We start from the raw sequence: 11,605 nt of genomic DNA, 5'->3' as shown, positions 1-11,605 counted from the left end.
ACGCGACGGCTGGCGCCAGTCCCACCTACCCGAGGACAGGCACTGAGCCCCTCCCGGCTTCACGAGCTCGGCGTTGCTGGCGATGGCTTTGCAGAGGCGGCACAGGTTGCCAATCTCTTTGAAGAGGTCGAAGCTGTCATCATAGATAACGCTGCCCTTTCACAAGGAGACACAAGGACAAGAGCACCACACGTGAGGCACACACACAGCTACCGGCACCGGAAAGCAAAAGCTGAGTCTTCTCCTGGCTACACAGCCCGAGATGAGCTTTTACAAATAAGAGCTTATATGGTGGAAAAACCCACTGGACATCTTTGCCTCACCAGATAACTCACGGCCCCTACCCTAAAAGTCAAGAGCCACCACGCCATGCCCCAAACCATCAGGGGCTGCCTAAGCAGCAGCTCTGAACCCCTGGCAGTGCCCGGCGAGGACCTTCAGCTTTCAGCTCGCTCTGCTGCCTTCCCCGGGCACTGCCCCCTCCAGAGAAACAGCAGGAAAAGGAACCGCATCTGCCAAGCGAGCAGGGCTAAAAGCATCGCTTTTCTGGGGAAAGGCTGTGAACTATTCCAGGTATTAGATCCGGGAGATAAGCTCTCCCTGGAAAAGTCACATTTAATAACCTTTGCCCAGAGTAATTAATTTGTACTTTTTCATGTGAATATCTCATTATGAGATAAATAATTATAAAAAGATAGCAGTTCCCTCGATCTCGAATTTGTAGTGACAATTTTCATACTGAGCTCAAGATGGGTTTGCTTCTAAAATCCTCAGGAAAGCCAGATTTAGACTCAAAATTAGAAGGTTAAATATTGCACTCAGAAAGGGATTTTCTGAGAAGTCTGAAGTGATTTCAGTAAGGGCTTCCTGATCTCCATTATTTGTGAATTTGCTAAAAGAGAAATGTACTTTTGCCTCATCACAACACTACCGTCTCTGCCATCCCATCTGTCTAGCCCACCAGGCCACGCTGGGGATTAACTAAACACCACCTGGGGAGGCGCTATGCATCACTCATCAGCCCCGAGCTCGCCCGCCCAGCATGCCAGAACGTGTGTACCAGGTCTCCGATGACGTGGTTGTCCGGGCGTCTCGTGCGATTAACGCCCCTGATACCAAACACGACAAACACCATGGCTCCCGTGTCCACCAGCGGCCGCACCGCCGGCTTCCCACAGCCTGTGTTCACGCACGGATTAAATCCAGAAGTGGCCGACAGCTTTGCTTTGGGTGCCGCTGTCAAATACAGAAGAAAGGTCGGTTACATCAGAAGGCGGCACAAAAAGGTCCGACTCTCCGGACCTGACAGAGAGACACGGCTGAACGGGTCCTCTTCAGCTTACCCTTCTCACTGGGAACATAAAGGATGCCTTTGGTGGGTCCATCTGGGCTAGAGCTGAGGAGGCAGCCAGGAGGTGCTACACACACTCGGCCGTGGTACGGAGGCTTGTGCGACTGGGCAAAATACAGTCTCCTGTGCAGCAAAGAAAGTTTGTTATGGGGGACCGAGATAGTAAAGAAGATGCGTCCAAAACATGACATGGAAAGGGACACTCTCAAAGGAAAAGGTGAGCAGCTCCAGCCCTGGATCCCAAGCCATTGCATGTTCGGGGCTGCCTGTTCAGCACAAGAGGCAAGACTAAGATCAGCAATGACTTTTTGCCACCCAAGGAAGCCCCCAGTCACAGTCCTTCACCCATTGTGCCTCTGGCACATTAAAGAGCCTATGGGCCTGCAAAATAATTTTGCAAAGACGGGGCACATTTGCAGCAAAGCAAGCCCTAGGGCCACGGATGTCACCAACTGAGGGCAGGACTGGCACTCGACAGCAGCATCCCCTATCAGCCACCAAGCTGTGCTGGTTTTGCTGCCTGGCCCTGGTGGGTTTTGGAAGGTTACCGTGTTCGCTGCTGCTCCTTGGCGGCCACGTAGAAACTGAAGTCGAACTTCCAGCCTCTCTTGGTGTCACAGGACAAGGTGGTCATCATCCACTTCCTGGGGCTCGTCTGCTTAAGCAGCCCTACTGTGGACACACAAGCTGTCAGCTTCTTGGTGAAGTTACCGAAAGGCACTCTATACACCTAAGCAATGGATTAATGAAAACAGACACTTAACTCCACGGGGTTGCAGCCTGTTGCGCGTTAGCATCACACACTCCCCTCCTCCCTGAGCACTGGCCCAGCCACGCAGGATGAGCACCGCAGCCACGCATCCCGCCAGCCCCAGCCTGCTTCCTTCCCAGGACCGGCCAGTGTGTGCCAGGGCCCCTTGCCTCCCCTGCTCCCTGTGCCCTAGCCTCCCCCAGGCTGAGGGACATCTGAAAATGGCTTCTTCTGGGGGAGGTGTCCAATACAGCCCGTGCACAAGCTGTGCTGCCTGCTCACCTGGGCCTGGGGATGGACAGAAGGAGGTTGTGGGAATCCACCTGTCTCAGTAGCAGTTTCTACCAGAATGAGCTCAGCCAGCGATGCCTGGCCTCACAGACACCCACACTTAGAATCACAGAACCATTCAGGTCGGAAAAGACCCTTGGGATCATCAAGTCCAACCTATAACCCTACTCTACAGTGTCCACCCCTAAACTATCTACCCCAACGTCGCATCTAAATGACCTTTAAACACCACCAGGGAAGGTGACTCAACCACCTCCCTGGGCAGCCTGTGCCAAACTCTGACTACTCTTTCTGTGAAACTTTTCTTCCTAACATCCAGCCTAAATCTACCCTGTTGTAGCTTGTGGCCATTCCTTCTAGTTCTACTACCAATTACCTGCGAGAAGAGACCAGCACCAACCTCTCTACAACGTCCTTTCAGGTAGTTGTAGAGAGCGATGAGGTCACACTGGGAGAGCAACAGGGAGGTGCTGTGGCACCACGAGGCATCATCTTAAAGCACAACGCTCTCCGTGTTAGCTACCTTGCTGCAACGCTCTGCGAATTTCACCCTGAGCTACCTGGCACCCCTAGAGAGACAGGAGGAGGCTCTTGTGCTCACCTGTTGAGTGCTGCACTCCCGATAGAGGGGTCCAACATCCCTGGACTGACTCACCTGGAATGAAGGCACCTCTCCGGCTCCTGGTGACACCATCTGCCAGGGGGCAGGGACACTGGCATTGAGCGAGAATCTGTAGATGGCTGGCCTTCCCTTACTTCTGGACGTGGAGATATACACAGTCCCCTGGAGATCTGAAGAAAACAGAGGGCATGAGGGCTAGTGGCACTTCTCCATCAGCAAATCCTATAGACATGGGTAGCAGCAAAGGAGGGTTCTCTGCTCTGCTGTCTCCTCTGGGGCAGCAGGCACAGCCTCTGCTTTCCAGCAGCACAGCACGCCTTTCAAAGGTTTTCACAGACGTATCCTGCGCTGCAGTAATTCCTGATGGCTTATTGATTCACGTCATCTTGGGACGTGGCCCAGTAATTCTTTTATCTTCAAAATCCCCTGCAAAGCAGGCTGAATTTACTCTCCTCAAGGCCTACCAACAAGGTTGTGACACAGGACTGGGATGCAAAAGCTCTGAGCTCCTAGCCCTGGGCTCAGACAGAGGGATTTGTCCCCAGACTGTGTTGTCACCTGGGTTATAGAACCATGTCCTACAGAACAGTAGGCATTCAGGGGAAGAGAGACTGTTATGATGCTCCTTACGTCCAGCTCCAAGCTAGGGCTCAGCAGGGCAGGATCTGAAGAGAATTATTCAGAGCCCACATGATTTATTTTTTACCCGAGTGGATCTCTGTGCCCTGGACCCAAATGCAGTCAGAATCACCCCACTCCACTTACCTTGCTGCCCTGTATCACTTATGCTCCCTTTGCTTCCCCAAGGCGACCCTGAGCCCCTCTTCTTTTTTTCCAAGGAGGTTCTGATGTTGTTCTGTAAACTATGGGGCTTTTCCTGAAACAAACCTGTCCCACAAGGTTAGTCAGGAAGGAAAGAGTTTTTTTTTCACAGTAGGCTCTGCTACGGAGCACCAAACCCTGGGCAAGGAACACACAGACCCCAAGCTGGTCACTCCCACGTGACCAGCAGTTTCCAAGCAGTCACTTTTCAAGGACTATAAAGGAATTATTCCAGCAGAAACACAGTTCCTAGCTAAAGCAGGAAATACTTTTCAAAATACTCCACTCCTACAGGTAACTCAGTCATCCCACTCCCAAGGTGTGCCTCCCGCCGGCCAGGTCCAGACAATGTCTGATGAGGTATCTGAACAACGTCAGCCTCTACCTCATGTTTCAGCTCCTCCAGCCTAGGGCTTAGGCCTGGCTGCAGCGCCCATGGTCTGGGAGGACCGGTGCTCTCACCTGAGCAGGTAATGCAGGAGATGCCTTCAGCACTCAGGTTGTATTTCAGGTCCAGCAGCACCTGGATGTTAGTGTCCGGCCGGAACAAGAGCGGAGCGCGGCTAGCTGGATGGAGGCGGCTAGCAAAGAATACGGACAGGAGCAAAACAAGAAGAAAGAGCCCTGCAAAGAGAAGCCCAGGTAAGTGTGTGGAACCCTACGTGCATCTGGCACTTCAGACACGCTCAGACAGCGGGGGCGTGGCAGAGAGACCGGAGAAAGGAACAGCACCTAAAGCACACGGGCAGCTGGGCTTCCTTGTAAGGAGCCCCACGCCTGGAAAACCCCATCAGGGCTTGCCATTTCCCATGAGAGTAAAAGGAGAGGGGTACAAAGTCTCAAGGGTTCCTTGTGCAGTTCCCTTAGGGACTGACTGTTCTGGGGACACTCTTCCACTGAGTTCAAAGTCATCTACTACGTCCATTTTCTCAATCTCGTCACTAATAATCAAGGCTCAGGGACTGATTGAGATGTTGCCAGCCCCTCTAAAGGCAATGCAGATGGAACACCTCCCTCCCTCCTTACCTACGATCACCCATCTGCTCTTCACTGCCGACCACAGCACCCAGTGCTCCAGCAGCTCCTGCAGACGAGTTATCAAGTGACCTCGGTTGCTCTTCTCCGCAGGGAGCTGCAGATTTTCGGGCATCACACAAAGCAAGGGGACATCCCCCATTTCCAGGGAGACTAGAAAGAGAGAGAAATCAAAGGCGGTCTCAGTGCTCAGCGTCACAAGTGTCTCTCATAGCTTTCTGCTCTTCTTTACAAAATCTCCTGCAAGGTGCTGTACAACCCACTCACGCTAAAGAGGTGGAGTAAGATCTTGGCAGAAGCAGTGAGTTCCCAGGATGTCACAGGAAGCATCTTTGTCAAGTCACTGCCAGGTGACACTTCTAAATCCATAGCTCAATCCAAAGACTACGCTACAGGCTATTCTTCCTCTGCTAGATCCCACTAACATTGTCCATAAGGCAGCAAGCTTCTTCGTTCATCCTGTCATCCCTGTCCCACAATGTATGTCTCAAAGCTAATTACAGAGAGCCGAGCTCCTCTACACTGCAGCGTGGCTCCTACCTCATCTCTTTACTCCAGCTCAGGGATGCCCAGGGAACTGCTCTCTCTCTGCGGGTGAGAAACGGCCACTTGGCTGTAGTGGGGTCAAAAGGTGCCGGGCACGCTGTGCAGCTGGCCCACAGACCACGCTTGGTCACCCACTGGAACAAGCTGCTTTGCTTCTTCACAAGCTACCTGACGCCCAGGGGCCACTGCAGAAAAGCCTCCCGCTGCTCCTTCTGCTCCAGGAAAGGGAAGGAGTTTCTGTGATACATCACCAGTGCACGTGGCTCTGGCATGCTAAGGAGACAGCTTTTGCAGCGCAGTGCCAAAGCCGAGCTGTCTGCCTCCTAAAGGCAGCTCAGAGCCTGCTCCGCAGGGAGGAGGTCTGCACACTGCTGGGGGGCTAACGGGCTCTCAGCGATCAACCCTTTTGCCTCCAGTTCCACTTTGCTCCTCAGCCTGAAAGCTACTGCCCAGCCCAACTCCGCTCGGGGCTGTAAAAGGAAAAGCTCCCAGCAAGATTCAAAAGCCAAGTACAACAGGGTATGACCCTGTAAATAGCCTTATCTTCAGTCAGGTCTAGAAGGATTACGTCCTGCTAGCAAGAGATAGAGAATTTCTGGGCTTTTTTCTAGATTGCTTATGTGGTCTGAGGAAAGTCACTGCCCTTTTCTTGCCATGACAGAGGAGATGGTCTGAGGAGGTGACAGTGGAGAAAAGCAAAGCATTTTCTCGCGTGCTTCCCAGATGCAGTGCTCTGAATGGCAGAGAAAAGGGGAAAACTCTTTACTCAAAGGTGAGCTGTCCTGGTGCTATGGATTAAATGTTTCACGGCTACATCCACGTCACAATCAATGTTTCCGGCCAGAAAGTACAGTCCACAAGAGACCCAAGAGGATTAGCAAAAGTGGTTAGAAAGCACGTGTCGACACCCACTGAAGATCTCAAAGCAACTTACAACCATTAGTGAGTTCAGAATCCTACAGCCTCCTGTGACAGCACCATCTCCAGCTTAAAAGAAGGGAAACTGAGGCATGGACCAGTGGCAGGGACAGGAAGAACTGCAGGATAAATGGGGCAGCATGATCCCCCTGAAGGCACCACACAGCAGGCACATACCAGGCTCCTCCTCCACACTGAGCAGTGGGATGTCATCATCAAGATAGGGAAGCGTCTCTCTGCCTGCTCCAGAGGTGGCCTCTGAGGCAACGAAGAGATCTTCAGCCAGGTGCAAGGCGTGCTTTTTGGTGCACTTCTGACCACAGCTGGATGGGAGCGGGGAAGGAGACAAAGGCATGAGTTTTAAGCCACACACCCTGCAGAGAGTTACCAGTGGGCACAAGGAGAGCAGCAACAGCCTCTTCCAATTACTTGGAAAGACAAGTTTCCATTGCTGAGTGCTGAGAGGCCGGGGGCTGAGCTGCTCTGGCCCAGCAGTAGCTGGGCTGGAGACACAGAGCAGAGCTGAGCCACGAACACCGGGTGCTGAGTAACGGGCGTTTCAGCAGCTCATCTCCCTGCTAATGAATTAAATCAGGCCAGGTCACCTACACTGCTAAAGAGCAGGGGAAGGGGAAATGTGCTGACTTTCAAATACAAATCTGCACACCCTGCTTGTGCTTGCAGGCAGGAGCAATGTTGATCTCTCTGCCTTGCAGGGCTTGAGGATTTGCAGTAAGCGCTTCGAGGACACAAATGGCTCCAGTACTCCATGGGACTAAACAAAGAGGTACTGCTGGCACTGCAGAGCCTGGCTCCTGGGAGGCACCTGTGCATACACCAGTGGGAATGAGACTGGGACGTGGCCCTTTCACTTTGCTCCAATCTGGAACGGCAGAAGTTCAGTTTCCCTAACAGGGAATGTCGAATCCCTGAGGGGGATGAGGATAACTGAGAGGATCAGGCAGGGATTCGCACGCTGCCTTGGCTGTGGTTTCCACAACAACTCCCTACCCACACAAGAAGGCTCCAGGGCTCACCTGGTTTGGCAGGAGCTCTCTAGCGGGGACACATAAAGGGTCCATATTCCAAGAGCAGCTGGCATGGTGAAGAGCACAGCTACCCAGCAGCAGGACACGATCAGTGACATGAAGAGTCCAAAGTCATGCACGGCTGGGATCTACATGAAGAGAGAGAACATGGAGTCGGCATCAACTGAGGGAGACCTGGAAAGACACCAGGCTCAAAAGAGATGTCTGAAGGAACCTAAGAATTCCACACGCTGACCTCAGTCACTGTGGTCAGCAAATCGGGTAGGTAAAGAGCTGAGCTAGTGCCCAACAGCTCAGTGGCACAAGAAATATGGCCTTTGATGCCTTAGCACAGGTAAGGGACAGCCCTCTAGGGCAAGCAAGTCCAGCACGCCCCTGTGCTGGAGGAGAGGACAGAAAGACGGTGCTGGCAGCTTCCCTCTCTGTTAGGCCCTTTGGCAGCAACAGAAGTCCTCAAATCCCACAGCTGCAGTGTACCTGGGAGAAGATGTTGGCAGCATATGCTGCAGCTGTGGTGAGGGAGGTGAAGAAGGTGGCCTTCCCTGCCGTCTGCACAGTGTGGATCATGCGCAGCCGCAGGTCCTTGAGGTGGGTGGCTTGGCGGTAGGTGTTGATGAAGACAAAGACATCATCAACCCCTGGGAAGAGAGGGGAGAGATTTTGATACTTTGCTCACCGCAGGGACATGTGCAAAAATACCTTAATTTCCCCTCAACATCTGACTTGCAAGTATTTCACTTACACGCAATGGAGGGAAAGTGCTTGAAATTCAATCTGCATTTGCCACCATCACCCTTCTCTCTCCTGCACCAGGAGTTACGGCAGGGCAGCACAGGTAGGTTTTGAGGAAGGACGAGCTTACCGATCCCCACAATGACAAAGGCAGCCACACCATTGAGGATACCCAGGTACTGGATCCCAAATACAACGTGGTACAGGAACAGAGCCACCAGGCAGCTTAGCCCAATGCTGGCAATGCCAAAGAATGACAGGAACACTGCAGGAGAAAAGGAAGAATACTGTTGCTGGCAGTTCCCCAGGAGAACAGACACCTCACACCTACTCCTGGTTCCCCGGAGCATGCTGAACGACAGAGAACAGCTCAGGGCTGCAGGGGCACTGCTTGCAGACTCCGTTCCATGAGGCCCACCCATGAAATTATACCAGCTTTACACCAGCCCAAGATGGGAATCTGCATCTTATTCCTGTTCTCGCGTGAGCCTTCCCCCAACCCACAAATCCCTGCTCTGCAGAGTCAGACTCACATGACCTTCATGCAGGCTGGTGTCAGGGCTTGCACAGACACAGGGAGTCACAGTAAATTTGGATTTACGTGAGAGCAGGGCAGCTATGACTGCAGCCTACCTGAGCAGGAGGTAAGGATGTAGACCAAGACAGCTATGCAGCTACTGCTGATGAAGGCCAGCAACATGTCATTATTGAAAGTCGTCCTCACTTCATAGTCAAATAAATCTGTCCCTCCATACAGCACCTGGACTTTGCTAGGGTGGGAGGATACAGAGGAAGAGGATTAGGTGGAGTTGAGCGTAAAGGGAATAGACCCAGGGGATTTAAAGCACGACGTCTTCCCCAGAGCCAAAGGACGTCAGTACTCCAATAAACTTGGAGCAGTTGCTGCTGGAGGTGAAGTTCACACAAGAAGAGAGAAAAATAAAAGAGCAGGTCTGATCTTTTTCAAATTCCCCCAGCGCATGGTGGGCCTTTGGCGCTAACAGACAGCTCCTGAAGTCTCCAAAGCCAACTACACCTGGGATACTAATCATTGTTTATTAGATTAAGCACAAAGGTAATAACCAGAGGATGCAGGCAGAGTGAGAGCTTATGAGAAACCACATGATTTACCAGCTTCTGCTTCTGGAAGCAGGCTCTGTGCGGAAGCAGCCCAAGATAATTTAACCAGGAGTACAATAACACTGCACCATAGGAGGCTATCATCAGGAATCGAACTTCAAAAACTGAGCCCTGGCCCCAATTCCCTTTCAGCTTCCCCGTAAGTGCGACCCAGCCTGCCAGCCCAGCGCTGAGAAGGCTCCGTGGCTGCCTGCTCCCAGGGCTGGAAACAGCTGGCTGCATTTCACTCCGCTTTTGAACACCTCCTTCATTCTGGGAGGTACTGATATTCAGAGCACGAGAGAGCTGGAGGCTGAGAAGGTACCCTGACACCGGGACCCACCACCTCCCCTCAGCTGTCTGGATCCCGGGCTACTCCTTTAGCCCTTTTAGCTCTATTTTACCACCTCCCTCTCCCAAGCGCGAAGCAAAGCTCTCATCAATCAAAGTCATACACAGCCCGTGCTTCCTGGAACTTATTCCGCCCTGAAACCCCCACCCCCATCTCTCCGTACACAGAGCAAACACTTCTGGCAGAGATTACGCCGGCATGAGCAAAAGAAGAATCTCACCCACAGGCTGATGCCTTGAGTAAAGACCATTTCACCCCCTTGCATCAGACCAGCTGAGGCCAAAATCAGACCAGGAAGGGAGGCACCAGCCCTGCCTGCACAGACGCTCACCTTGTGGATTGCTTGGCCAGCATGGCCACGTAGGTGATGACAAAGTTCTGGAACTTGTGGCGCTGCTCCTCCCAGCGGTCGTCCACCGAGTAGTAGTTCGGCAGCGGTGCCCCAAAGAGGATTTCGCTCCGCAGCAGGGAGCTCTTCATGTTCTCGGCAGACAAGCTCTCATCCACGTACCAGTAGAATTCAGGGTGGGTCATGGCCAGTTCCAGCGAGCCTGTGGGAGAAAGGAGCAGCACCGGGATTAGGTCCCACTTAGTCGACTTGGCAAGGCACAGGGTCTAGTCTGACAAACTGGGCGCACTCCTGTCTTTCATCAGTGATGCCGGCTGCTGCTGCCTTGCAGAGAACAAGGAAGGCTGGGGAAAGCTGGATTGCAAAGACTCACCTTCCACTTCTGCTTCGTGACTCTGCTCGCGAGGTTGCCTGCCTGCAGCTCCCCAGCAGGGATGCACCAGCAGCAATTCACTCAACATCCCCACCAACACTCCCACTGCTGGATGCACTTGGTCCTCACGCATTGGGCCAGTATTTGCTCTGTCACACTGGGAAGCACAAGACTTAAACAATGCCCACGGAATACGAGGTGTCATGGCTCTGTCGTGCCCTGCTATCTCTACCATCCATGGGTGCAAGGGATGCAGATACATAGGCACTCTGCTAGTTCTGAGCAAGAGACACTGCTTGTCTACCCCCAAAATCCAAGTCCCCTTGAAATCACACCAGAAACTACGGCTCTTTCCTGTTCTTGTAGCAGAACTGTTAGACCGGAGCAGATGGAGTTAATTCTTTGCCTGCTCCCCGTGAGGCTCCTGGGCAGCTATCATCTGCAGCCTGAGCTTGGGAGACAGATGGAGGCTTCATCTCACGGCCACATCACACCCACACACTCCGCATGATTCACCTCTTTTTCACCATCCAGAGCCTCTGCTCTATGAGAGGGCCACAGTACAGGGTACGGAGCTGGGGGGAGGCGGTAGGGCCCTCCTCCTCCTCCTCTCCTTTTAGGAGCCTTTCCAGCTGGTGACTCACAAGCTGCCTTTCAAGCTCCAGTGCAGCCCACAGACCTCTTTCATCTGCTCTGTGGCACAGGGTAGCTCATCCCTATTGTCTACCCAAGACCTGACATTCTTCTAGCTAACCGCTGCCATTTACAGGGGACAAGGGTTGGTTCAGTTGCAGGATTCCCCCTCATTTATCCCTCTCACTCACCTGTTGGGGCAGGTGTGACCCAGCAGTTGCAGGGGCTTTGCTACAAGGGTTGAAAAGAGGCCCTAGCACAGGAAAGACAATTCCTCAAGGCATGACAGTGCAGCATCCTCCCCTCTGCACAGGGAAGTCGTGCCTCTTAGCTGCACACCAGTCAGGGACTGCCTGAGCTTGCAGCAGATGCATGCCTTAAACAGGGGGTTCTCCTCCCCCTCTGCTCTGCCCTGGGGAGACCACACCTGGAATCCTGAGTCCAGTTTGGGGCTCCCCAGTTCCAGAGAGACAGGGACCTACTGGAGGGAGTCCAAGGGAGAGCTACGAGAGGGATCAAGGGACTGAACATCTCTGCTGGGAAGAGAGACTGAGAGACCTGGGGCTGTTCAGCCTGGAATGGAGACGGCTGAAAGGGGATTTATTGACGTAGAGAAATATCTGAGGGGTGGGGGTCAAGGGGGAGGTGCCAGACTCTTTTCA

General features: G+C 53.0%; 1 protein-coding gene across 1 annotated transcript in view; it reads right to left on the bottom strand.

Annotated features, from left to right (window-relative positions):
* The window catches only part of PTCHD2 (patched domain containing 2), an 18,059-nt gene that overhangs the window by 4,960 nt on the left and 1,494 nt on the right, over positions 1 to 11,605 (bottom strand). Inside the window, 14 exon segments of the mRNA XM_009875367.1 lie at positions 30 to 156; positions 1,061 to 1,236; positions 1,344 to 1,474; positions 1,900 to 2,081; positions 3,049 to 3,185; positions 3,781 to 3,903; positions 4,300 to 4,461; positions 4,864 to 5,025; positions 6,514 to 6,659; positions 7,374 to 7,513; positions 7,863 to 8,023; positions 8,248 to 8,382; positions 8,751 to 8,887; positions 9,920 to 10,139. Coding sequence (XP_009873669.1) covers positions 30 to 156; positions 1,061 to 1,236; positions 1,344 to 1,474; positions 1,900 to 2,081; positions 3,049 to 3,185; positions 3,781 to 3,903; positions 4,300 to 4,461; positions 4,864 to 5,025; positions 6,514 to 6,659; positions 7,374 to 7,513; positions 7,863 to 8,023; positions 8,248 to 8,382; positions 8,751 to 8,887; positions 9,920 to 10,139 — 2,139 coding nt within the window.

Source organism: Apaloderma vittatum, unplaced genomic scaffold, assembly GCF_000703405.1.
Source record: "Apaloderma vittatum isolate BGI_N311 unplaced genomic scaffold, ASM70340v1 scaffold34878, whole genome shotgun sequence".
Taxonomy (NCBI): Eukaryota; Metazoa; Chordata; class Aves; order Trogoniformes; family Trogonidae; genus Apaloderma; species Apaloderma vittatum.
This window is presented reverse-complemented; position numbering and strand designations above follow the sequence as displayed.